General features: G+C 38.6%; 2 protein-coding genes across 10 annotated transcripts; both read left to right on the top strand.

Moving 5' to 3' along the window:
* Positions 1-63: 63 nt before the first annotated feature.
* LOC123867445 (pyruvate kinase-like) lies at positions 64-12,513 on the top strand. 4 transcript variants are annotated; one of them, XM_045909486.1, is made up of 11 exons: positions 64-201; positions 5,730-5,862; positions 6,265-6,488; positions 7,265-7,487; positions 7,908-8,014; positions 8,916-9,062; positions 9,859-9,960; positions 10,266-10,511; positions 10,721-10,943; positions 11,752-11,908; positions 12,219-12,513. In XM_045909486.1, exons 1-11 carry the CDS (start codon positions 166-168, stop codon positions 12,229-12,231), a joined length of 1,611 nt encoding a protein of 536 aa, XP_045765442.1. In that variant the 5' UTR covers positions 64-165; the 3' UTR covers positions 12,232-12,513. The 4 variants fall into 4 exon arrangements, with proteins under 4 accessions (XP_045765442.1, XP_045765443.1, XP_045765441.1 ...); XM_045909487.1 differs by lacking the exon at positions 64-201 and adding an exon at positions 645-803; XM_045909483.1 differs by lacking the exon at positions 64-201 and adding an exon at positions 3,103-3,449.
* An 818-nt stretch (positions 12,514-13,331) lies between these two features.
* Positions 13,332-27,296, top strand: LOC123867431 (cytosolic carboxypeptidase-like protein 5). Of its 6 annotated transcripts, none has more exons than XM_045909458.1 (19): positions 13,332-13,876; positions 13,972-14,123; positions 14,263-14,388; positions 14,515-14,725; positions 15,284-15,405; positions 15,561-15,832; positions 16,449-16,551; positions 17,030-17,206; positions 17,504-17,739; positions 18,119-18,260; positions 18,845-18,928; positions 19,741-19,836; positions 20,288-20,416; positions 21,070-21,238; positions 21,944-22,082; positions 22,726-22,948; positions 23,906-23,968; positions 25,741-25,878; positions 26,200-26,401. In XM_045909458.1, the coding sequence occupies exons 1-19, from the start codon at positions 13,774-13,776 to the stop codon at positions 26,203-26,205; spliced, it is 2,691 nt and encodes an 896-aa protein (XP_045765414.1). In that variant the 5' UTR covers positions 13,332-13,773; the 3' UTR covers positions 26,206-26,401. The 6 variants fall into 6 exon arrangements, with proteins under 6 accessions (XP_045765414.1, XP_045765410.1, XP_045765409.1 ...); XM_045909454.1 differs by lacking the exon at positions 26,200-26,401 and adding an exon at positions 26,425-27,296 and having other exon boundaries at positions 13,333-13,876; positions 22,726-22,933; XM_045909453.1 differs by lacking the exon at positions 26,200-26,401 and adding an exon at positions 26,425-27,296 and having other exon boundaries at positions 13,333-13,876.
* The last annotated feature ends 698 nt before the right edge of the window (positions 27,297-27,994 follow it).

The following is a 27,994-nucleotide window of genomic DNA, read 5'->3' as shown; positions in this document are numbered from 1 at the left end:
GTAATTTATAAACTGATCGGCTGAGGGTAAAGTTTATTGACAACCGATAGAGATAAGAGTCGATGTTTTTATCTTCCGAAACGGTCAAATGAGACAATCTTCTAAAAGCTAGCTTGCTGTTGATAATAAAAGACGTGTCGATTAAAACAGGAAAAAGTATACGAAATGAAGGCGGTCGAATCAAGAAATAGAATCATAAAAGTGAGTAGTGTTAATATGTTACTAGTTATGTTACTTGAATAGTTGGTATTCTGATGCCTTTTGGTAGGTACGTATTATACCAAAAGAAGTATAGTTTATAATTAGGTAACTAGTACAATAGTAGTAGGTACAACCAGTTGTTCCATACTGAGTTGAAATTAAAGTTGATTATTAAAAATAAATAAATTAAGAAAATAAATAAAAAATAAAATTAATTTAGGTAGGTTTATGTTGTTGCTGGCAAGAAAGTTTTTATTTGATTTGGTGATCAGAATATGTAGATTTGGCTCTGAAAGTGAAACATATTGTGGAAAATACACTTAGATTATGAATAAATTATATTTTACGTAACTTATGACAAAAACAAATTCAATTTGAAAATTCAAATGCAAAATTACTTATCTGTTAAAGTCACAATGTAGCTAGCGTAAAAATGACTGTTTCGTTGTGCGGACTTGTAACATTGCAATGACCTCTAAAATTCCTCCTTGACTTCATACTTGCTGTCAAACTATTTATACTTTGACGTATAATTTTTAGGCAAACTTTTTAATTTATTTTACTTGTTCTTCGTGGCATCTTCTGGAATATAAATGGCATTTGTAAGTAATTAGATTGTAGTATAGTTTAAGGATAAGGACCTTTATAAGATATTTTGATAATGATAAATAAGTAGCACTTTCTTAGGTTACATTGGAGTAGTTAACATTTTCATGTAAGTGTAATGCGCCGGCACTTGGTTTTTACATGAATAACTAACTACAATTAATTAGGTACCTATACGAAGATTCACACTCGTCCGGATTCTTAAATAGGTAGGTAATAGGGATTTATATCAGCTAGAATTTTCCATATTGTCAAGGATGTAATTTTTCATCAAAATAGTCACACCCATACTTGCTCTAAAAAAATAATTTTAGACAAATACTTATAAATACCTATATTAGTATAGGTGTTTCAAGTTAGTATTTAAAACATTTAGTTCTAATGAATTAATCCTCAAACTATAAAAATATATTATAGACAATTTTTACTTCCTCTGTCTTTAAAAAATAATCCTATAAGAATAATCCTACTAGGTAGGTAGGTACTAAAAAAAATAAGTTTTGTATCCCTGCATTAGGTAGGAATAAAAGAATTTAATACCTACCTTTTTTAATATTTTGTATGTAGGTAAATAGGTAAGTATGTATGGTGATTGCCTTGCTTACTAGTAATTGATGCTTGTGATGCTATGTTTTTATTTCTTGGCAGAAAACATATTTAGGATTTTAAACTGAACTAGGACCATCAATATAATACAGAGTTTTTAATTTAGTTTAGTTTTTAAGGCAAAAGTTTAGCTAGCTATAGAATAAAACTTTTACTGGCGTCAATGACTTCTATGTTTTGACGCCATGCAATTTCTATTCACTTAATTATTACCTAAAATTTGATTGCTCATTTAAAACTTTTATACTTCGTAATGCCTCATTTAAAATTATTATATTATTAATAAATAAAAATTTCTAGATTTCAAATCTAGAAATTTTATGTTATTACTAGCTGATGCCCGCGACTTCGTTCGCGTGGATGTAGGTTTTTGATTCCCGTGGGAATTTTTTGATTTTCCGGGATAAAAAGTAGCCTATGTGCTAATCCAGGGTATAATCTATCTCCATTCTAAATTTCGGCCCAATCCGTCCAGTAGTTTTTGCGTGAAGGAGTAACAAACACACACACACACACACACACACAAACACACACACACACACACACACACACACACACACATACAAACTTTCTCCTTTATAATATTAGTGTGATTTTCTAATGAATACAAATCACAATCCCTGATAGGTGAGTACCTATTCCTAAAATAACAATTTAAGTAGGTTTATAAATAAAGATTTTATTATTAAAGTTTGTATTATATTATAAAAGACATGTCTAAGTAAAAATTATATATAAAGCAACATTATGACTTACTAGCTGATGCCCACGAGTCGCGAATTCGTTCGCGTGATTTTTTTTAAATATCCCTTAGAAACATTGATTTTCGGGGTTAAAAAGTAGCCTATGTCACTCTCCAAATCTTTAACTATATCCATGCAAAAAAATCACGTCAATCCGTTGCTCTGTAATGTGACGTGATTGAAGGACAAATCAACACAACGATAACACATCATGAAATTATCTACCTACTCAAACATCGAAATGAAAAGATACCTACCTAGTTATATTATTAAGTGCCTACTTCATTTACAGCTATTATTTAACTAAACAGAATTGAAAACATCCACCTGTATTCAGTTCAGATCAGTTGTGATTACTGCTTTGCTATCTCTGTAATGTGCCTTGTGATCTTTCTTTTAAATTAATAAAAGTATCCCCTTACTTTCTTTATTTCATTAATTAGGTAAGTAACTACATTAGGGACCTACTTTCACTCACACTTCAGATACGTAGGTACCTATGTCACATTTTGTTTCGATCGCCAAATTAAAGTAGAATAGCGTAATTATACCTATCAACCACTTCCAAATAAAAACCAAAAAAAAGACGCTCTATTTACATTTCAAAAATATGAAAATCTTTTTGAATGAACCAAATGTTGTTAACTGCTTATAATGCTCTAAATAAAAGCGGAAGTTAAAATCGAAATATGTCAATTTTTTTTTCAAAAACTAAAAATGGCGTCTGTAAAAGTGTCAAAAAATAGCGGGAACTTTTAAGTTGCGGGAAAACCTTTCGGGAAAACAATAAACTCGTACACTTTAAAAATCACGGATGGGATGGCAATAAAAATAAAAATGTCTGTCATAGTGACAGTACTCACTACTCAGCAAGTATTGGCACAGTTTTGGCACCCTTGCAGCTGATGTTAAAATAGAAATGCTAATTATTTAGACGAACTGTAAGCATTTCTGAATGAAAACTTTCGAAAGTTAAAGTATAACTACTTATAGTAACTAGGGATATTTACTGAAGGGGCTTTCATACAAAAGGATTTTGTTTTTAAAAAGTAAAATATTTGGGTGGTTTTGTACTCACCCTCGCGCGACGTCGCTTCGATGCGCGCGCCGACGTTTCTGTCTCGGCATTCAATACGCAAGTCCGCGTTTCATTGCAGCCGAGAGAAGTTTTCAAAGGGCAGTTCAAGATCACTAACATCGCAGACTTTACCATTTTATTGTATTTTCAAAAAAAGTATTCATAATCATCGTGTAAATATGGTTTTTCCTACAATCTACGATGGCAAAACTGAGGTAACGATTTTCTATTTCCGTACTTTGCATCGGAACGTGTTATTTTAGACTGGATCATTAGTTTTATCGTGCGAACATTTTTACTTTGACCAATACGCCGGTCTGTCTATTGAAAAAGATCTCATTTTGCATATTTTCGAAATCTTGGTTCGAAATAAATAGGTAGACACTTAACATAATAATTTTCATTTGTTTTATTTTAACGCACCATGACAACCATAGAGATAGAATCAGAGCTTATTGAGTCAGTGATGCTATTCTGGATTCTGTATTTAAAATCATTAAAATTAAGTGAAAAATAAATATCCGTTAATTCTAAGACTCTACTTATTTTAAATTAAAGTTTTGCAAAAAAAATCTAACTAAACATTTTTTATTATTTACCTACCTACTAAGATGTTATTATTTTAATTTAGGTACCTACTTATTTAATTAAAAAAATACATAAGCATCTCTACATGCACTAACAATAGGTACCTACTTACCTATAGTTTCTATTTATGTAGGTATAGGTACTACCTACTCTACTACAGTTACAGTCTTATGATGTCATAGCACTAAACATATGAAATGGTTTACAGGCATATTTAGCTCTTTTAGCAATCTATTCAGCTGTAAATAGAGTAAGATATTCAAAGTAGTTCTCATCCTTACTACAACGTAATAAAGTTCAAAATTGCAATGCGCGTTGTATTGCACATGTGAGCAACATGTTTTGTTTTGCACATAATATTGTTATATCAGCTCTAATACCATTGTTGAATCACATAGAAAGATAAAGCTGAAGTGCATAAAATACTAATGTAAGTACATATTACTTATGTGTCATTTACTTAATTTAAGTTTTAACATGCAGTGCTCAAGTAGGTATGTATGTGCCTAGGTATCTTACCTACTTAGTTGAAACACGTCATAATAAAAATATAGTACACTAGGTATTTGCATGGTACTTGCTACAGTTATCGCATTCAATGCCAAATGTATTAGTGCGCACCTGTTAGTTATTTGTACTGTAAACTCCATTTACAAATTATTTGTACTAAGTATAAATTATTATTATTTTGCAGTAAAAAAATAATACTCAGACTAAAATAAAAAGATAGACAGTACAAATGCCAGAATTCTAAAGCCAGAATATTTTGAAACACTATATCAGTTATCCCATGCAAAAGTTTTCTTGAGTTTCGATGGCCTAATGTAATAGCACGGTAATGGTATGTACAGTATTCCAACTTCATACAAACGGACGAAACGCGAGCTATACCTACGCACCTCGATGTCGGCAGGCGCTCGACACGCAGACAGTCGCGACTTTGCCGCAGTGACGAACGGGCGGTGTTTTGTTTTTCTAACAATAACCGCGCGATTTTTTCTTTGTATGTGAAACCCGATCAAAGAAGCCACAATTTCAGCTCAGAATGTCGGTATTTAAGGTACCGGGACTACAATAAGATTAATTCGCAAACTTTTTTGATTGTACCCAGCGATGATTTTGTGGAATATATACAAAAAATGGAGAACATGTTCCGAACTTCATTTAAAACCAAATATATAAATTGTAAAGCAGCTGCAGGTGTCTATAACCAAGTAAAAGACATTTATTCCTTTTTCTCTATCTTGCCCATGTTCCCCAAAACAATTTTTGATTAAAAGCTTTATAGGGATGCGGATTTTTTAAACTTTAAAATTTAATAATTCGTAACGTTCGTTTAATTTCCTACGTCTCAGTCGAGGCGCAAATATTTTTCGGTCTCAAATTATAAGACCGATTTGTTATTCAATCATAAACATGGTTTTTTAATTAAATCTACCAATCAAAAAACAACACGCATTTTTATTGAACATTTCCTATGCAATTCACAAAGTATTTTATTTGTTTATATAAAAAAAGTATATTTACAATCACAAAACTAGATGGAAACACAAAGTAGGCAAATGTAATTAAACTGCTGGAGGCGGGCAGCCCTACCGCATGTTTACGCACCGCGCAGCTGTAGGTATTTATTTCAAAGATACGGCCGAGTTAGAATACTGTATAGATAATATTACCGTGGTAATAGTTAGTAGTAGATGCTTTTGACGATTCGAACTTGTATTATGTTGCAGAGTATGGGTGAACTTAAGCTTTAAAACAAAAACACAGTTTTATTTTAACGTTAAAATGTTTCGAGATTCGAATTTTATCAACTTTGGTGACATGAAAAATCTTATACTAAGACTTCTGAGTTACTCTCAAGTCAAGCATAAAGAAGTTCTTTTCAATGATCTTATGTTTTATAGACGGGGTCCGCAAACAAGCCTGCAATGCAGCTAGCAGCCGCCGACGCGGGGTCACACCTGCAACACATGTGCTCACTGGACATTGAATCAAAGGCCTCCTATGTCCGTCTTTCTGGCATTATCTGTACTATTGGTAAGTTTCTCATTTTACTTATGTATTACAAGATAATTATGCATCGTCTAACTGACATCATTATATACACTGGCGCTGCCTGCTGAATCCAACCACTATGATTATGTTTCTGTTAGGTGGTTCCTGCCTTCTTGAAAATACTTATTCTTAGTCTACTCCGCGGGTCCATGGGAGAACTGAAAAGGCGTAGCTTTTGAATAATTTGAAAACCTGCTAAAATGCTAATTATTACAACACTAGGTAGTAAGCGTAAGCCTGTTCTCATACAAGGCGACCGAAATAAAAGTAGCTTTCAACTTCTAGGGTTCATAGCACAACTCATCGCTCTCAAAGTCGACAAGAGACAAAGTAATGTTTTTCTAAATCACGACTTATTTACAATAACAAAGAGCTTTGTTCCAGGGCCCGCCTCCCGCGATGTAGGCATGCTGGAGAAGATGATGGAGACTGGCATGAACGTAGCGCGCATGAACTTCTCGCACGGCTCGCACGAATACCATGCGGAGACCATCAAGAACTGTCGAGAGGCGGAGAAGAACTACAGTTCGAAACTTGGCATTCCATTCTCGCTGGCCATCGCATTGGACACCAAGGGACCAGAGATTAGAACTGGTCTTTTAGAGGGCGTAAGTATTTTTCTTCTCAGATATGCACAAGAATAATCGTGGCTGCTGATACCTACTTCTCCATTTTCGACTTTAGTTGCCGGAAGAAAAAAATAGAATATTAGCCATGCTAATTATAACTAATTACTCCCTGTTTCACTCCAATTAAGCTTGAAGCTTGTGCCAGGAGTGGGTACGACAATAGTGCAACGGGTGGGGTTTGAACCGCCGACCTTTCGGAATTCAGTCCGCTCCTCAACCGTTGAGTTATCGAGGCTCATTATGCCATAGTTATTATCGTCATTGGGTTTATTCTGTGCATCCGTCCGTTTTAGGAACGCAAAAACATAAAAGTTAAATTCAGACCTAAAGTTGCACAAAATGAGCCACTCCCAAGTCCGACCTGAGCTAATATTGTCAAGGTCAATGTCATTACCAGTCCTATATTGATCGGCTAAAACTGGACTTAGACGAACACTAAAACTTGGCTATAAGTTTCAAGTTCCAACATTTAATCAATTTTTACTAGCATACCAATTTTTCCTTGTTGATTGGAGAAAGACTTTCAGAGAGACAAGTACATAGATAGAAACTGAAATACTAGTAAGAATCAATATGTGAATGAAGAAAACATCTTACCTTCACGGCATACCGTATGTTTAACCCCTGTTCCGCCACAGTGAAGTAGAGACATCCATCTATACATCGATGAGCTGAGGCGGTTATCGTACTTTTTTGCGGTATCGGCTTTGGCACAGGTACCTATATTTATTTAAATCAAAAATATTTATAAACAGGGTGGCTCAGCAGAGGTTGAACTCAAGAAGGGGGAGACAATCAAGTTAACTACTGACCTGGCATACGCCGAGAAGGGAAACGTTAACGTCGTGTTTGTGGACTACAAGAACATCACCAACGTGGTGAAGCCTGGCAACCGCATTTTCATTGACGACGGCCTTATCTCCATCATCTGCCAGTCTGTCACTTCTGACGGGCTGGTCTGCTCCATCGAGAATGGAGGTAAATGATCTTCCATTCCGTTCATCATCATCGCCCGCATTCTTCATTTGGCGATCATCATCCGAAATACTACTTTATCTAAAGCCGCTTCTTTTAACTTTGGGTAACTAAGCCTGTCAACCCTTATATCGTCCAACCATTTGGGTCTTTGGTAACTTGCTTTCAATTCTTCCTTCCAACCCTAATCTTGGGAATGAAAATTGGATTTCTCTTTGTAAAAGTCCAAAGAAAGCAATGTTCCTTCACATGAATCTGATGATTCTGTTTATGATTTCAATTCTTCTTTACGATATGCTTCTAACTGATGGTAGAATATCCTTACAACTTATACTTACAACGAACCTTGAAATATTGAGGAGAAATATATTTTTAATTGTACCTAGGTACTATGACGGATTATATTTATTTTCTGTCACTAAGGTATGCTGGGTTCAAGAAAGGGTGTGAATTTGCCTGGACTGCCCGTGGATCTGCCTGCCGTTTCCGAAAAAGACAAGTCTGACTTACTTTTTGGTGTCGAACAAGGCGTGAGTATGAATTATTATTTATGAAAACTTCGTTTTTACTTGAATACAATTTTTTGTAATTCCCAGTAAATCGTGTTTTAGATACCTTTAGAGATTGGTTTGCGAACAAAATGTAAAATAAGCTTCATGTTTCTGGCTCGCATTTAAAAAAGTGTGGTCGTTTTAGCCAGATCGTGATATACCTACACTTAGTAGGTATTATAGTATTATAATTACCTATGGTTGTATTTACTGTAGTAATAGGTGATAGGTTTGTAAAGATACGTAATACCAAAGTAGATGAAATGGTAGAGAATAGACAATAATAGTAACTCTCTAAAACTAATAAAAATAATAAAGCTACTAAGCATCGTATCTGTTACATTAAATCATAATCGACATTGATATGAGTACAATTACAACAAGCAAAAACCTACTGATTAGCGATATCAACGCACGGCCGAGCGTGGGAGAGAAATACCAACCACGTGCTATTTTCATGTACAGATATCAAATGTTTATTGCCAGTCTACACAATGTCTTGACGACGCTTATCTTAGACCATAGATAGTAACCGTTCATAACTCTTATCTAATATACCTAGGTACAAGATTGGTCATGACCGTGAAAACAATTTCATGATCCTAAATTACATCTCATACAGCTATTCTTGCTTCATAATATTATGTGCATTAGGTACAAATAAGTTCCTATTTCATCTCAACTTCATGCAATCGTAACTTCACAACACAATCCTTCTCCAACATTAAGAAATTCATTTGCCTGTGATTTGAAAAAAAAATAGTAGAGAATGATTTTAATTTTCCGAACCAAGTCAGTTTCTTAACTAATTACCACCACCATTATTAGCAGTTCACCAATTTTTAGTTGTTAAATAGGTAAGTAAAATATGTCTTTCTAGGTGGATATGATCTTTGCCTCGTTCATTCGTAACGGCGCAGCACTAACAGAGATCCGCGGCATTCTCGGAGACAAGGGCAAGAACATCAAGATCATCTCCAAAATTGAAAACCACCAGGGCATGGTCAACCTCGATGAAATTATTGCGGTACGTATCCAACACTTACATCACAAAGCCCAGTACGTAGTGTTGAGCAAGTCTCAGAAGCTCCTAAACAGAAGATCTATTTCGTGCTATGAAGGAATTTGAAAAATCAGATTGAAAAGAGAAAAAATTCGACTCTCGTTCGTTCGTAAGTCTATAACACGTTTATAGCATATAAGTAGATTAAAAGGTATGATTGCTGCCTACATTTTACAGTTTCTCTTATTTTTTGGACCCAACTTACTCGTAGTTACCAATGGCACTATTACCGCTTGAATATCATTTCGAAAGTTACATACTACTTACTAGTAGATCGTCTTGAATGCGTATTTAACTACATCCAGTCCAGTTGTAAGTAGTTTGCGCTCGTTTGTATTTTCTAGCTGTTAGCTCGTTTCTGAGATGCGGATGCAGACGATTTGGTAAACAATTGGATCATGTAACAACTTACAAGTGGTATATTGTGTTCGTACCCCGAATGAAATACAATCCAACTGAGATTACCATGATGATTAGAAGTAAACCCGACACAGATTTACACATAGTCATACAAAATATTCGAAATTTCGATACGTAATAAAGATGACATGGAAATATACATAGCAGTATTATCCTGCAGTTTTTAAAACATCAAACTTACCCAAAAAAATTCTTCTTCAAAAAAATATTTTGTTTAATGGCTTTTAGTAGTGCCACACCAGCACCAAAAAAAATTAAGTCGGTCTTTAATCATTTCAGTAATCTCACTACATTAGTGCCTAATCTAATAAAGTGTGACGATTTTATCTTTGGTTTCCAGGCATCTGACGGAATCATGGTCGCTCGCGGTGATTTGGGCATTGAGATCCCACCAGAGAAAGTGTTCCTCGCCCAGAAGACAATGATTGCTCGGTGCAACAGGGTAACTATTAAACTTCTATAAAATAAAACTATATGCCTCGTCCATCCATCCGCCAGCCTACAATGATTGTCCACTATCATACGCCTTTTCGAGAAAGCGCTACGACTCACTAGTCGTTTCTGGATTGATGAATTAAAGGACCCAACTATGCACGCAGCGCTACGCTGTTCTTAAGATTTTTTTACTAGATAAAAATTCCTTTCGACATTCCCTTAGCATATTAATAATTATAATCCTAAGTTCCTGCTGCTGGATTCCAATTCTATCTATATTATAAGGAATATGATTAACCATTTCTGTGCCAGGTTGGCAAGCCAGTAATTTGCGCCACACAAATGTTGGAGTCAATGGTGAAGAAACCGCGCCCAACCCGTGCCGAGACATCGGACGTTGCCAACGCAATCCTGGACGGAGCAGACTGCGTCATGTTATCTGGTGAAACTGCCAAGGGAGACTATCCGTTGGAGTGTGTTTTGACTATGGCTAACATTTGCAAGGAGGCCGAGGCAGCTATCTGGCATAAGCAGCTCTTCTTTGACCTCAGTTCTCAGGTATTTGAGCATAATTTATTATAAACCATATTAGTGTGATTTTCAACTGTCAAACTTTGATTTTCTAAAAATAGTGCGGGTGTGCGGGGCGTCCCCCTGCCTCATACCACGATTGCCATTTCGAACTGTAGCGTGCCTACTTTAATTACATATTTTCATTTCTTTCAAAAAGCCATTCCAGGATATAATTTTCTTAAATGTTATTACAGGAAAAGCTTCCAATTGAGTCGGCGCATTCGGTTGCCATCGCGTCCGTAGAAGCGTCCAGCAAGTGTATGGCGTCTGCCATAGTAGTTATCACAACCAGCGGCCGCTCCGCGCACCTACTCAGCAAGTACCGACCGCGCTGTCCCATCATCGCTGTCACCCGCCAGCCGCAGACCGCGCGACAGGCGCACCTCTACCGTGGCGTGTTGCCAATCGTGTACCAGGGTGAGTTTACTTCGCTTTAATGCTGTCTGTCATGGCTGGGTAAGATGACCTTGCTCAATGCAGCGGCGCAGCCATTTAAATGCCAGTTTGGGTTGACCTTGCTCAGTGATGTCAGGCTAAGTTGACATTGCTCAGAGCTGCAATTCATAAGCCAGGGTAAATTAACCTTGCTCAGTGCTGCCGTGACACGCCAGGGTGAGTCGACCTTACTCAGTTGACCTTCATATCGACGGCTTAGAGTGAAAACCTCGTAAGTGTAAAAGAAGTAACTTTTCAGGAAAAAACTGCTGGCTGTAACTAACAGAAGCGAGTATTTACGAGTTTCTCATTTAATCATAGATGGCGTTACGAGTATCGAATGAACAAATTAGTTAGATCAGGATGTGCGTTGCGAGGTTTTCTTCCTAGAAACGCAATAAAATAAATTTGAGCAAAAATGCATTCCCGAGGTTTTCACTCTAAGACGACGATATGCCAAAGTGAATTAACTTTGCTCAATGCTGCCGTCATATGCCAGGGTGGGCTAACCTTGCTCAGTGTTGCCTATCATTTGACGTGGTGAGTCGACCTTGCTTAGTGCAGCCTACCAAATGCCAGGGTGGGTTAACCTTGCTCGGTACTGCCTGTCAAATGTCAGGGCGAGTTTACCTTGCTCAGAGATGCCTTTCATATTCCAGAGTGTAAACTTTGCTCAATGTTGCCTCTTGCTCAATGGCTTATCATAGCTAGTAAAATATGCCATATTGTTTCAAGGTCATTCGAGGGCATATCGAGAACATTGCCTAATGTTATGGTTTGTTACACACAGAGTCGGTAGCCAGCGACTGGCTAAAGGATGTGGACAACCGCGTGCAGTATGGACTGAAGTTCGGGCGTGCGCGTGGCTTCATCAATACGGGTGACAACGTCGTCGTCGTCACTGGCTGGAGGCAGGGCTCTGGCTTCACCAACACCATGCGCGTTATGTAAGAATCTTATCACTTATTTCTCTCTGCGTGGTTTTCGTAACAAAGTTGTGAGTGGAATTAAGCAGGAGGTGCAAAACACTGTCATTTTCATTTAGCATTTGGATAGGCTTATACGTAGAGTTGTATTTAATAGCATATACTTAGTATGCTATAAGTAATAATAAAGTGTTTTCTTATACATAATAGACGAAATTCTTATTTTGTCCTTCCGCGTAGACAAATACAATATTATTTTTAGAAAATATTAATAAATCACTTGTATGGATAAAACAATGTTTTTTTAATATTGAATTGGTTTTTTTTTCAGCCAAGTCGAATAAGATAAGCAAAAATGAAGAACAAGATCATTTCACGGAAGTATTAGTGCAAAGAGCAGTGGTGAAAATGTTAGGAGATTATAATAACACCTAGTCACTGCCAGTGATATATTTTATATTGTATAAATGTGTATCAGCTGTTAAGATATCTCAAAATTCTACATTTAGTACCTAGGATATTATTGTTCTATTTATTTATGCATATTGTTTAGAGTACGATGACGTGTAATTTTACATTTACACTATTAATATGTGATTTGATTAAAATCTCAAAATTAAAGTTCAGTTGTGTTTTATTTGAAATGTCAGTGCTCGAATAAATGTAGGTACAAAAATAATATATAAACGGAGTAGGATGATATTGTATATTAATAAGGTAACCAACACCAATAAAAACGAAATTAATTTCGTTTTTGTAATGAACTAGCTGATTCGCCCGGTATCACTTGAGTGAAATTTAAACTTACAGATAGGTATTTGTTACCTGAAGTTTGGAGTTTGGTGGCTTGGGGAGATAACAGATAATAAACTTAGTATCATGACAACCCGCTGCCAGACGCCCCTTAAAGCTTTTAGTTTAAGGGTGTCTGGCAGATGGTTGCCACGATACTAAATGTCTGGCAATGTGTGACGTAATTTCCAATACTATTCCGAAGAAAATACAAAAAAAATTGGTCTTTATACTTTGACGTAAGACTTTTACACCTTAACTGGTGCCTCCCATAGCCACCATGATCCAAACTTCATAGCCGGTGATCATTCCTTCCTGTGTTGGGAACAATACGCAGAGAAATTTCCAGCTTTAGTAAAATAACGATGGTCTAGCACGCGCTGGCTCTTAGTCCATGATATTTGTCTAGTTTTTCTATTAGTCTGAGGAAAAGAAAAGTGAGGAAGGAAAGTATCAAACACAATGTTGCCAACTTACAGATTTGAACTGCGCACGAAAAAAAATATTCACAATTAGAAGTTTATTATAATTTGTACCTATTTTGCGGTACAAAAATATAGTTATATCTGAACTTCTAAAAGTGCGTCAGTCAGGCACATTTTTCGTAATAAAAATCTGAAATTTATTTTTATTGCTGGCAGTTCGCATTTGAACATCCACTTCCTTTGTCTTGAAATGGCATGTCAGCCATCTTGAATAAAATTTAATAATGGCAAAAAGTGATATTACAAATAAAAATTAAATGCAATTATTCCATCTCATCGTCTTCAATAATCAAACATAAATTATTGTGGTAAATTTTAACGTTGAGTTAACTTAAAAAAAACAGTTTTAATAACATTTGCACTATAAAAAGATCACCAATAAAGCAAATCAGCTGTTATCCGTCAATCGATGTCAACAAAATTACATAATTTTGTTTGGAAAAACAGTGAAGCTTATTATTTTTGAGTGTCATTTTGGAAATTTCAAAACATGTTTAGTAAATCCGATAGTTTATCAGTGAAATTTTAGAAGTAAATGTGTTCACAAATGCATAATGGGTTGGCGTATTTTTTGTGTTCATGTGTAGAATGTAGCTAATCGCCTTAGTCATGGATCGCAGCAATATAATCGAGTGCGGTGGCTTTTATTTTATACATAACTTTGATTCGGGGAATCTGGGTCATGTCGAACGTGTGCCCACGGAGTTTATTGGTAAGGCGACATTTAGTGACAGTGGCCTGTCATTGACAGGTCTGAATTCCTTTATTGAGAACAAAAATATTGATTTTATTCTTGCCTTATTGTAGCTCCAACTATAAACCCCAAAACGAATGTGGCAGAGACTCCAGACTATGAGTTTAATTTATGGACACGGCCGGACTGTGCTGGCACAGAGTTTGAAAATGGAAACCGCACTTGGTTCTACTTCGGTGTACAAGCTAGTGAGCCTAATGTACAGGTATGCAATTTAAAAGAGGTACTAATTAACCAATTAGATTATGCATTCTTTGATAAATATTGACTGTTTTCGCTAAACACAGATTTAAGATTTTTTTGCTTCATTTCTAACATAGTAAATTATTTTTTTGGTATAATAGGTGCGGTTGAATTTGATAAACCTAAATAAGCAGGGCAAAATGTACAACCAGGGCATGGCGCCCGTCACTCGCACCTTACCCGGCAAGCCACAGTGGGAGAGGATAAGGGATCGTCCAGTACATTCGGTAAGTTGTATCAATCGCTCAATCAGCCTGTTTACATTCACTGCTGGCCATAGGCCTTCTCAAGAGCGCAGCACCACACACAGGCCTGAGATCAACTCTACAATCATTATTTGTGTTTTCTTTCAGACGGATGACAACACTTTCACGCTCACGTTTAGATACAAAACTGCAGAGAATCCCAAAGCTACAACATTCTTTGCATTCACATACCCCTTTTCATTTGCGGAGCTTCAAATCGCTCTGAACTCTATCGACTTGAAGATGTTGCCACTGACAACGCCACAGTCCGCCGACGACATTTACTATTGCAGAGAGTGTTTAATATATTCTTTAGAAGGTGAGAGGGTAACTCAAAAAATAAGTTTCTGACTGTTATTGTTAAATTACATGTTTCATTTAGTTTCAATGGTTCTCAATTTGTCAAGATGACTATATATTAGATTGGACTTTGTCTGTGGTGGAGTTTGCTGGCGCGCGTGTTGTGACTTTTTGGAGTGTTTTTATTTTGTTAAAACTGACTGAAAAGCGCTCTAAGGGGGTGCCGTGCGTATGTCGGCGAGCGCCGGCACAGACGGGGTCCATACTTGTATAGTTTAGCTAACTTGTTACAAATAACAACAAACTTGACATTGGCTAATCATTGTAAAAGCCAGACGAGAGAGAAAAAAAAAAATTAGATTATGCCTGACTTTGTCCGTGTGGATTTGGTATTTTAAAAAATCCAGGTGGAACTTTTTCAGGATCTCTGCTTCAGGATGCAAGCTATCTCTGTACCAAACTATACTGTTCAGTATTAAAACACTAAACAACACAAGAAAGTGCGAGCACAGGCTATTATGGTGAAAAGTAGGGCTTAGCTTTTATTATTATTTCTGATAGAACTCGGTGATTGTAGGTAGACGAGTGGACCTGCTGACGATATCGTCACATCACGGCATCACTACAGAGAGGGAGGACAGATTGAAGAATCTATTTCCCGACAGTCAAGAGAGACCGTTTAAGTTCAATAATAAAAAGGTAATAAAAGATGTTTTAAGTATAGACCTATGTGTCTACTAATCATCGGGGCTGACAGGTCAATATCAATTTTACTTACTTTACTATAAACATAGCTGTACGACCTTTATTTAACGTTCGTGACGCATATTATTTCCCCTCTTCTCCTTCTCCAGATAATCTTCATATCAGCGCGGGTCCATCCCGGAGAAACTCCCTCAAGCTTCGTATTCAACGGCTTCCTCAACTTGTTACTAACTAGGAACGATCCTATCGCGATCCAGTTGCGGAAGCTGTACGTCTTCAAAATGATTCCCTTTCTGAACCCTGATGGGGTTGCGAGGGGTCACTATCGGACGGACACGAGGGGCGTGAACTTGAACAGGGTGTATCTAAACCCTTCTCTGGCCCACCATCCTACTGTGTACGCGTCGAGGGCTCTTATTAGGTAAGCTGAAATAAATTAACCAATTACAAGGTGCTAAATAATATCCATAACATCCCAGCAAGCTGAGTAGCTGACCCATGTGTAGATGTGCCAAAAAAATAATGAGCCTCCTAGTGTGATACCAGTAGGAGATATAAGGGCTTAAAAAATTTGTTTAAAATTCTTCTTTTTTTTCACTATTGGCAAGCGCTTGACCACAATCACACCTGATGGAAAGTGATGATGTGGTCTAAGATGGGACGCGCTTACCTAGAAGGTAATATCCCTGCAAGCAGCTGATCACGGAAATGAATTCATAAAAAACAATGATTTATATAATATGACAATATCACTCGAGGGAGTAAACTTAAATACTTTTTTTCGGCTATCACTTTTGATTTATTTAAATGCTAGATGACGCCCGCGACTTCGTCCATGTGCATTTACGTTTCTTTTACAATCCCATCGGAACTCTTTGATTTTCCGAGTCCAAAATGTCCTTCCCGGGATGCAAGCTATCTCTGCGGCAAATTTCATTAAAATAGGTTAAATAGATGGCAGACAGACAGCGCATTTATAATATTAGTATGGATCGAATAACTGTATAAATGAAAATGGAGGGCTTATTTCTTTCTAGATACTATCACTTTGGTCAAGAAAAAGAGGAAGATACGAGTATATGCGAGGAAAGCAAAAGTTTTACGTCGCGAAGTATTCAGAACATCAGCGAAAGTGCCGAGGTACTTACATTTTTATTTTAAGACTCATTAATATTGATATGCTAGTAGGGACAGCTAAAATACGCATGCGGAATTATACTAGCTACATTCCGCTCAAACCACTATGTGACATTCGCTTCGGGTCTGCAATGTTGACAAAAGTTGCAACTTGCAATAATTAAAAAAAAACGATTTCCGCATCAACCAAACATCAAAAGTCTCACGGAGCGAAAAAACGCTTTTAGACAGCATTTTTACTGCTCAGTTACGGCGCTCTACTAATAATATTATTATTTTTATTACGTGATAGGCTTGCTCTTTCGAAGACAATCGTGCTTAAAAAAAGCAACGGAAAGGTCTCGGTTGGAGCTTGCTTGCCTAGAAGATACCTTTACAGTATTCACTCTTGATTTCAGGTAGAATTTTTTTTTACTTGCTCAAAAAAAACGAACGAACGTTGCTTTTTTGCTTGCATCCGTTATGATTTTATTCCCCACAGTTGATTTCGACGAAAAAGAAGAAAAGCCTCGGTTCGCCGTCGCATAAGAGCGATTCGAAGCAGAAAGACAAGACCAAAGCCGGGAACAAATCGTCCATCGTTCTGAAGCAAGTGTCCGCTGACAGTTGCCGCGACGTGCAGTCGCTAAGCGGGGATGCAGCTAATCTGGCTGAACAGGTCAGTTAGTATAATTGCCTCAATAACTCAATGCTTAAGAAGTGAACTGGAATCTGAAAAGTTGGCGCGACGGTCCGAACCCCACCCCTTGCATTATTGTTGTACCCACTCCTAGCACAAGCTTTACACTTAGTTGGATTACGCATAAGGGGAATATTTAGTCATGATTGACATGGCTAGTTTTTTTTTTTACCAGATTGTTTCTTCGTTAAAACGTTTGGCGCGATGCTTTATTGTATATCAGTCAGTCAGTCGCCTTTTCCTTTTATATATTTAAACTTATTATATCTGTCATAGGTTTATGACATGAAGTTGCAAGAAATGCCGTCCCAAACAAGCGAAATATCCTCAAACGTGGAAGAAACCGCATCCCTTCTGAACGATAATGTGCTACGGTCGTGCTTAGGGTCCACCGTCCATCTCAGCACAAGTGAGGAGTTGAACATACAAGGAAGTAACCCGCTGAAACCATTGCGGGACACTTTGAAGAACAGCATCAGTTTACTGATGGAGTCCAGTTCTTCAGCTCTTGAGTAAGTGATAGCATAGCGGCGCTTTTGAGCCCTTGGAGTCTCGAAAAGGATCCTACGCCGCGGTTCCACTCGACTCCATATTATGTGTGCATTGCACTTATTTTTGTTGCGCTATTGCGTATATAAGAAGCTCCGTGATCTCACATAAACGCATCCCCTGTTGGCTCGTCCCGGACGAAATGGTCCTCTCACGTTCCTCGCTTTGAAGTAGGCTGCTTGTACCATACAAGCTACTGACTTGTCAAGTTCCCTGATGGTAAAGTCAATGATGGAAACCCTCACTCCAGGCCGAGGTCACTTTGCATTAGATGTGTTGTGGCTAATGTTATAATTTTTTATAAGAAGGTTATTATTGACATTTTCACCTTGTGTTTGGCAGCGAGGGCTCAGGGCCGGAGCCTAAAAGCCCCGCTAGTAAAGTAAAGATGGGGTGGTGCCGCGATTGTCGTGCGGCGGTCGCGCGACTTGAAGACACCATGCCCGGCATCACGAGCCTCGTGCCCGGCTACAGTGCTGCTATGGTAAGTGCACAATAAAACCTGTGTTGTTTAAACTAGCTCACCCGCCCTGGCTTCGCTCGGATTATCTGATAAGACTCGGGTGCTCCTTGTCCTTACGGTCTGGTGGGAGGCTTCGGCCGTGGCTAGTTACCGGCAAAGTCGTGCCAACAAGCGATTTAGCGTTCCGGTACGATACTGTGTAGACACCAAATGGATTTAGTGAAAACTGCCATCCCCTTCCAGGTTAGCCCTCTTCCGTCTTAGACTGCCTCATCACTTACCACCAGGTGAGATTGCAGTCAAAGGCTAACTTGTATAAAAAACTCCTACATTAAAACACAAATAATTACAAAATCTCTTTATAATAATTTTTCTACTTATTTTAGTCTATTAAATATCACTTGTTTTAACGGTGAAAGAAAACTTCGTGAGGAAACCTGCATGCCTGAGAGTTCTCTGTAATATTCTCGAAGCGGGTGAAGTCTTCCAATCCTCACTGAGCCAGCATAGCAGTACTAATATTACTATATCGCTAAAAATGAATATAAATTAGTATCAGTAGAGATTTTGATGAATTTTTCTTAAAATAATGCAATCTCGCTTAGATATGCTCCGAACCCCCCACTTATCACTCCATAGAAGAGTACAGAGACCATCAGAGGCAACAGATTGACGTACAGGATACTAAAGTAAGCTAAAGTAATTTCATTAAAAAATAACTATTGAGCGTCAGGCCGGGCTCACTTAGGAACTCAATTACTTACTCACTTAGAATTCAATATACTGCACTTTGACTTTGCTTAGACCTTTTCAGTTAGAACGAGACAGATTTATGCCGGCGGTATAGCGCTGTCTCGATTTAACTGAAACTTATAAGCAAAGTCAAAGTACTCTCTATAAATTTCAACCTTAGTCACGTGACCGAGAAATCAGTGGCAGCGTGCTCCTTTGACGGCTCTAATCTATTATGGAAGAGGGAGATAAGGGATAAAAGTTTACGCGATAGAAAGAGAAAAGATTGTTAAATTTTAGACGGCAGCGCTATGCGAGCTCAATTGCCCTTTACCACATCGCAATAAAAGTCACTATTTATCAAATGTCTTATCTGGAAGGTACTACGTGATTATAGTAACAAAGTAAATTAAAACCAAGGTTCCCGCTAGCTTGTCAATCTTGTAGACAAGGTTTACCTAAATCAGATTTTTATCGAGGTCTAACTGATATTTTCTCTTAAATCTAAGGAATAAGGGTGCCAGTCAACCGAAATTGAATGGATTGGACCAATCAGATGATTGATAGATAAAGTGTTAGTATATTATCATGTCATTTCTGTGTAATCTGAGTGGTTTTGCTGAACACGCTTCCACTCCGCTTAGTTTCCGTGGACAAGCACCCTAAATGTTTGGCCCACGATCATCGGCATTAGCTAATGCTTAACGTGAGGTAATGTTTTATTTGGAAGTTATTAAAATATACTTATGGTTACTTTCTCTTGTTTCAGCTGAGTGATATGGAATACGATGAAAATGGTGATAATGTTTATTTCTGTACAAATTGCTTCAAGAGATACATCATATCAGAAAATAATGAGGAAATCGTAAGTATATTCATCTCAGCAACTAGAGTAAATTCTTTCAAATTATTTTTTAATGAGTGGGTATGTGGTAGTTTTTTCCGGGTAGATTTTTCAGATCCCGTTGGAATTCTCTAAATTCAATGGACCTCAAGTGTTCAGGTAATAATTCCGCCCTAGATCCGCCGTGGTTTAAGTTGTGTTTCTACTGAAGCGGAGAACAACTAGGTTATTGTTCTGATCATCACTGTCATCGACCAATCATCACTGATTGGTTGAATGCGCACGTCTCTTTTTTCAACTTTCCGCCGTCTTCGCGAACGACCCCATCCAGCAGGGCGCGCTGGAGGTTCTCGTACACTGAACATTCCCACAAGACGTGGTGGAGGTCCTTCTCCACCAATCCACACAAGCAAACATCACTCTCCACGAGACACATGTCAGGGAGGCTTGTTGAATTGAATGTGTGGCACAGAAGCTGTGCAACGCGGCGGAGGCGACATCGCGCGCCAGTGTGAGCGTGTCGGCCGGCGACGGCAACGACGTGCGCGCACCGCCAGCCTCGCGCGCGCCCGCGCCCAACCTTGGAGATTCGCTCATGCCGGTACTACCCTCACTCACCTCACTACTATAAGGGCGTATGCTATACCTCACGCGGGTGCACGCAACAGGCGTACCCTCCGGACGTCCGACTAAAACAAAAAGACAATATTACGATGAATTATTTTCCAAAGAACCGTATTTGAAGCTAGACTATAAGAAGAAAATCTACGATATCACCAATGGAAATTCGACGATACTACGTACGTACTACGCAAGTACTACGCACTACTACGCACGTAGCAGAGACGTTCAACTGATTTGGAGAAACAAGTCCACGAGCGAGTGGCCAAAACGCGTGCCCGTACCGTGCATGTGAAAGCTCCTCGCACGCACCCACGCTAATTAGCGCTACTCATATTATTTTTCAATACAAACGCGAGCGTGCACCCGCGCGAGTTCTAGCGTACGTCCTAAACAGCCGGGTTCTCCGTTTGACCTAGAATAGAATAGATTATTTGTAATCAAGTAAACTTTCAAAATTCTTTTGAATCGTAATTAAAAATCGTAATTAAAAAATAATTTTCCTAGGTCAAGATGATGACCTAGGCATTAAAAAAAATTTGGAGTGTGTGTAACTCCTCTACAAGAGACCTATGTCCAGAAGTGGATGACTTTTGGTTGACAATAACGATGATGATATTTCTTTTTCCATAGCAACCATCCCCACCGAAAGACGAGAAGGCAAAGCCAGGCAAAGAAAAGCTGCCAAAGAAAAAACCGCCGCCGCCCACGCCCGTCGCTCTACAGCCACGCGCCCCGCACAAGGACATCGAATCTGGACTGTACTTATACATCGATCTACACGGACATGCATCTAAGAAAGGTGAATGTGAAGTCGTTGCTGCATTTGCTGGCCAGTGTCACTGGTGACACTCAGCGCGCTCTAAACAAAGATAAAAGTCGACGAAATTGTTACTCTGGATGACGCATACAATAACAATTTCGAACTAACTATACCAACTGTAACGATACCCCCATACATCCAAATCTATTCAGGCAATTAGATGTTTATCGTGGAATAATGACACTGACATACCAACACCCTGAAAACATTATACTGCTTTTTTGGGCAGTCATGTAAAAACTATAATTTTGTGTGGGGACTTTTGACATATTATTTAAACCCACTGTATATCAAGGTCCTTAACAAAATCTAGTTTTCTGGGATTTTTCCTGAGCACAATGTTTATTGTTTAATCTTAACTGCAGTTAATTGTTTTTTTTTTTTCTCCTAATACAAGTTAGCCCTTGACTATGATCTCAACTAGTAGTAAGTGATGATGCCGTGTAAGATGGAAGCAGGAAAACTTTGAAGTGGTATGGCAGTTTTAATTAACCCATACCTGATCGGTTTCTAAGCGGCATCATACCGAAACGCTAAATCGCTTGGCGCCACGGCTGAAGCCTCCCACCAGACCAGACCAGACCAGATACAATTTAGAAAATATTAAGATTTATAAGTCCACAGTGCTTACCACTGCGTCAGCGAAGTAGTTGAGATCTCTACCAAATTTCAAATCTTGCGCAGGTATATTCATGTACGGCAACCACTTTGAAGACCTGGAGAGCTGCGTGGAGTGCATGCTGCTGCCGCGCATCATGTCGCTCAACAACCTGCACTTCCACTTCTCCTCCTGCAACTTCACCGAGCGGAACATGTACCTCAAGTATGTGCGATCGCCGGCTCATCTCAGGAGAATGAGCTTTCCGAACCTGTGGTAGAAACTCGACATAAGTATCATAAGTGACACAAGATGAAATAAATTAATTGCACTGATAATAATCTACCTCATGTATGTATATTATATGCTGCAGTATACAACCGGTAGTCTACGCTACTAAAATCACTGCCTTAAGCCCTTACCTGTACAATAACTAGAATAACTATGCGTGCCACAAGACGGCAGCAGATACAGCTAGCGGCTTGACCATGTTGCAAAAAGCTTTATACCTTAAATAATTAAAAGAACTCGAAATGGCTGTATCGAAAATATTAATTTTCTAATTCAAGATGGCCGAAATTACACTTGACGTTTTTTTAAGAAATCAACGTGGGTGTCATTTGTTCTTAATCTGAAGTTTCGTGCACACGCTATACTGGAACTATTATATTGTTTTTGCATGTCTTATTTAGGATTCTGGGGTTAAATTCAAACATTCCCTCTTCATTGAGAGAAGAATCTACAAAACTTACTATCACTATAGTTCTAAGTTTCGTAGACTCTAGTGAGCAATTTCTTTGATATACTTAACATCTGTTTAACATAAAAACCAAACAAACCTAATAAAGAAAAATCCTGTTTCTTACAGGGACAGACGCGACGGCATGTCCCGAGAAGGCTCCGGCCGGGTTGCCGTGCTAAAGGCCACGGGCCTAGTGCGATCATACACCTTAGAGTGCAACTACAACACCGGGCGGCTGGTTAATGTGTTGCCACCCACTGCGCGGGAGGGGCCCACGGTCCAAGCATCCGCCGCGCCCATGCCGCCCAAATACACCCCGCACATCTTTGAAGAGGTAAATCCATTCCAGGTTTGTGGGAACTGCTGCCTACTGACTAATTATATTGTAGAAACTGTTGGAGAATTCATACAATCATAACAATGAGCGGCTAATCAAATCAATGCCGCCCGAAATACACCCCGCACATCTGAAGGGTGAAACTATTCCAGGTTTGTGGGAACTGCGGTTACTGATTAATTTGTAGAAACTGTAGGAGGATTCATACAAGCAAAACAATGAGTGGCTGATCAACGGGTGTTAGGCTCCCGCCACTCGATATTCACACGCCACGTGCACATCTTTGAAGAAGCAAACCCATTCCAGGTTTGTGGGAACTGCCGCTTACTGTTATATTGTAGAAACTGTAGGAGGATTCATACAATCACATCAATGAGCGGCTAATCAACGGGTAGTAGGCCCCTGCTACGTCAATGTTGCCCGAAATACATGTTTGAAGAGATATACACATTCCAGGTTTTAGGGAACAGCCGCTTACTGATTAGCTCTAAAATTACGTAGTACGATTTAAACAACTGCCACAAAACTTGGGCCGTTATCACATTAGCTTCGGAGAGGTTCATCTAGAACACACAATAGAGGTACATAGACATAGACTTGTTGTTGACTCTGTGTACAAACCACTACAAATCCCTCTTAAATTACCATGTATATCAGAGTATGCCAAAATGTCTGTTTCATACGTTTGATTTGTTTGTGCGGTTTGATGTAACTCCTATCCACACTATTCCAAATCAACTAAACAACTACTCCATTACTACTGGAAGATATAGCTTTCAATGTAATAGTATTTTCGAATTATGTTTTTTTTTTTATTATATAACTCTTTGATTCTGCAAAAATTTGTACTATTATACTGTACTACAAATATTTTGAGTACAATTATTCGTATAACTCATTTGTTTATAAAAAAGCAGGAAGTTTAAGTTGTGAAGTAACCAATTGTGAATTTCAGAAGACGTACCACAGTTTCAGGTAAGACACTGTCGCGCTAAGAATGGTGAGGGCTTTGAAGAGATAGACCCGGTGAAGGTTCGTTCGCTTTTGTGATACTGGTTGGTGTCTTTTGGGATGTATACAAATCTCTGAATTTAAATAAAGTTATGGTCTAATATCCTTTTCACAATGTTTGTTTTGGAAGAGGATAGCACAACCTTTAAGCCAGCCACATATTTTTATCAGAAATAATGTCAGGCACTTTGCTGATACATTTGGAAGACCATACAGACATGCTGCTGACTGTTACTGTCACAATTTTGATGTGCGCTTCTAATGTACGCAGAATGAGTGCGACTTGAAATTTCTCATAATAAGCAGCCATCCAATTCAATCATGAAATAGGGTTATCGAGGTAATAATACTTATCATTTGTCGATAACTTTATCGATAAATGCTATTCTGTGTTTCTTCATTTTCTGTGTTTAGATAGATGTGCGTGTAGATTTTGCACAGTAATAAATAGGCATAAGAGATCTATAGGTTTATTATGAGTATGAAAAGACCATACAATTTTTGACAAATTAAAAACGTTGCTAATTAAGTATCTTTTCGGTAGATTGCAGAAAGTTGATTAATTTCGGCCATTAGAGATTTGTGTGTAACCAAATGGGCACCACTGTAGATAGACAAAGTTTTACAAAGATAATGTTATGAGCATAGATGTTTCATATTTTTCACAGTAGATATTGAGCGCTTCGATATGTTTCACAGTATTATCTCTTCAAAAATCTCCAAATTTTATATCCCCATCGCTGCATTAACACAATATATAACTGAATGTAAATATTTTAAATGCGCCTATTTCTACCAACAAAATGTAACATCACACTCAATTGTATCATACAAAGGTTGGAATGGAACAATTAATTTAAATAAATTTTATTTTATTTATAATATGTACTTCCTGAAGATGTATTTAACAGTAAATATAGACTAATACTATTAATTATTATTTATGTAGTATCTATACTATTCTATAGTCTTTTTCACGCAAATCTATGGCTACGCATTCCCGGTGAAAAGGCAGGCAGAGTATAGGATTGTAGTGCTAGCACACCGAAATCAGAATAGTTATAGAAGTTTTTAAGGAAATTTTCGTGCGATTGTCGTCATACCAAACCCATCAAAATCATTTAATGGATATATTATTTTTAAAACAGTCGTATTTTAACGGCTTAATTTGGGTTGTGAAATAATGAAATTGGGAATGGTGTCGCGCGTGACATTCCCCGTCTGATGACCGTTTGTACAAAGGAACTGGCGCAGATATTCACACTATTGTTTCACGGCATTGAAGAGCAGGTATATGAAAAATCAGTGACCAGCATGTCACTGATTTTCCATATACTGGTATCAAAAATAACATTTTTCTATCACCTTATTTAGATTTCTGTGCGCTATACCTACATATGTAAATGTTGCCTGATTCTTCTGCCCTCGCCATCACGATGTAAATATGTACCTATGTATGTAGTGAGACGATGCCCTTGTGTTTGCGGACGGGCCAGCTTACGGTTGTAGTACCGACTCGGTACTACAACCGTAAACTACCGACACAGGTCACACTATAATGATGTTGACACAAGATACCATGTACATACTACAATGATCTACAAATATGAAGTTGTCAAAATAGTATGATACTGCACATCAAGTTTTAAGTTTTACGAGTTGTAGCTCACAACACTTTTGTTTTGAATGACCCGTTTAGAGCGAACGGCTGACCCACACCGACTTTTGCCGGTCGGTATATTCCATCCCGTGCAGGTTTTTCGGTGCAGGGTAATAACTGAGCATGGGTACAGGTGGGACGATCGCTGGGCGCGTCGATCCTGGACCTGACGGGGCAGCACCCCAACTCGCGCGTGCCGTGCTCCGAGCACCGCAACCTGGCCGCCGTGCGCGACTGGCTGCGCGCGCATACGCGCACCATGCGCCCGCAGGTACGCACACCACTCCCCTGTCTCTACACACATGAGTATAAAAGCTTCTAAACTCTTGCGTTTCTCCAGCGTAGGCGTTCGTCGAACGTAAATAATACATAATAAATGCAAAAATGTGTTTGTATATCTGTCTGCTAGCTTTTCACGGCCTTACACCAAATCTAATCTGTACAAGGTTTACTGTTAATTTTACTAAATTTTTCAGAACTGAACACTTCGCTAAAAACTTTCTTTTAACATTATTAATATTCAAATCTAAAGTATAAAAGAACAATTTTTATTTATTTGTGTTATTAACAAGTAACCGTCTTTAATTTTCAGTGTTAAATCACCCCCTCACTTCTATATAAAAAAAATCAATCACCAGCTTTAAATTACTATTATGGGTAAGGGACTAGATTGTGTGTTCGGACTTTCGACTTTTTAATTAACGTCACACTCCCATCTACTAAAACTTGTACTGATATTTAAAAATCATCTCTTAGCCGTAGTCGCCGATAGTGAGTGGTATTTTTAAATGATTGATTAATCAGTTCTATTTTTCAGTTGACGATGTCTCGGCTCCGACCCAAGACGGCGTCGCCGCCGAGGGCGCCGCTGTTTGCTCGATCTAAAGCCAAGGTGACCGACGAGCGCAAGGAGAACGCGTACGTCGCGACCAAGACCGACTCGGAGAGAAAACGAAGCCCCCCGGTACTGGCGCAGCGCTCCGGCCACGAACTCGTCAACGTGAACATGAAATTCGCTAAAAAGAACGAACCAGTCAAAAGCACGTCCCGCACTCGATACCTGGCCGAGAACGAGCCCAAACCGAAAACTCTGTCCACTAAACGAAGGAATATTCTCTCGATTCGGAAGCCGAACGCTTCAAAAACGCAAACTACCGGGATCGTTAAAGCGAAAGCGAATAGAAGGGCCGCGGACGACTCGGAGAATCCTCGGACCTCTTTAGTGACAGCGAAGTTGAGTAAGAGGAGTTTCTCGCGCTCCATACGCGTCGCTTCTCGGGTCAGTAGCAACCGATGCCGAGCGATGGCGTCTTCCTCCTCGGATGATGTGATAGGCGGAGGTTGGGAGGACGTTTCGGGCGGTACGGCGCTGGGCGAGTCCTCGCTGGCCGCTAAGCGTCGCCCATTCTCGAACACTTCGCCCTCTCACCTCAAGAAGATCAGACTTAAATCGGGCTTGTAGCGCAAATCGCGCGCGAGGCTCGCCTCCGATTCTCGCTGACTCGCGGGCCTCAACGCGCTACCTCGAGCTAATATCATATAGGCCCCCGCAAACCATACACTTCAGATAGTTTAGTCCGATCGGACTTACAGTTCTTTCGATTCGGACCTAAGTGGGGTCGGGCTGATAGTTTAGTAAGACTGATACTTGATGACTGAAGCCGATTGCAAATCTAGCGAGAATTTGCGCACAGAATTTCGCGTGTAGATATTTTCGGCATTTCGTCTGCGTAGATATGACGCGTGGCTAAATTTTTAACATTGAAGTGGAATATCGCGATTTTCCGTTTGATTTGTCCTTGGGCTTATCCGAATTCGACTGGAACCTGGAAAAGCTGGGCAAGTTTGCGGATTATCTTGCTAATCCTAATAAACTATCCTCAAAACTATCGGACGCTCAAGTCTGTGGTTTCCGGGGGCTGTAATATGTCGCGTGGTCTCTGTGGTGACTAGTTCAATTTTAGATACAATTTGTGGGTAGGCTACGAATATCGCTGTTTTAATAGATATACCTACTTACCACTTACCTACTATGACCGAACCTGAGTTCTCGAAACTGCCAGTTCTGAATTTTTTTTTTTAGATAATAATGATAAAATAATGAACTATACTTGTATTATCTGTAGATATCTTCTACAAAAATTATCCATAACAATTTTTGTACTGTAATCTTTTTGGATTAAGTATTTCTTTTTTTCATCACTTGCCATTTTAAAATTAGGCTGTTTTATGTTATGTGATAAATGATAGTAATGACTATTTCTTTACAGATTAACTAAACGATTGCTTAATGTTGTCATATGAATTTAAGTCTCGTTTTAGTTGGTAACAGGTTAATCAAAAGGTTCTAAAAATCTATTTGGCTAATGCTCTAAATATGGTTGCTA

This window comes from Maniola jurtina, chromosome 8, assembly GCF_905333055.1.
Source record: "Maniola jurtina chromosome 8, ilManJurt1.1, whole genome shotgun sequence".
Classification (NCBI taxonomy): domain Eukaryota; kingdom Metazoa; phylum Arthropoda; class Insecta; order Lepidoptera; family Nymphalidae; genus Maniola; species Maniola jurtina.
The sequence above is the reverse complement of the archived record's forward strand: the minus strand, read 5'-3'. Positions and strand labels throughout refer to the sequence as shown.

Excerpts from the sequence above, each read along its gene's own strand:
- LOC123867431 (XM_045909453.1), top strand. The coding sequence starts at position 13,774 with ATGGATCGCAGCAATATAATCGAGTGCGGTGGCTTTTATTTTATACAT. Across the intron at positions 14,389-14,514 it reads GGGATCGTCCAGTACATTCG|ACGGATGACAACACTTTCAC; the intron begins GTAAGTTGTATC and ends GTTTTCTTTCAG. Across the intron at positions 21,239-21,943 it reads CGGACATGCATCTAAGAAAG|GTATATTCATGTACGGCAAC; the intron begins GTGAATGTGAAG and ends AATCTTGCGCAG.
- LOC123867445 (XM_045909483.1), top strand. The coding sequence starts at position 3,255 with ATGCGCGCGCCGACGTTTCTGTCTCGGCATTCAATACGCAAGTCCGCG. Across the intron at positions 7,488-7,907 it reads CTGCTCCATCGAGAATGGAG|GTATGCTGGGTTCAAGAAAG; the intron begins GTAAATGATCTT and ends TCTGTCACTAAG. Across the intron at positions 9,961-10,265 it reads TGATTGCTCGGTGCAACAGG|GTTGGCAAGCCAGTAATTTG; the intron begins GTAACTATTAAA and ends TTTCTGTGCCAG.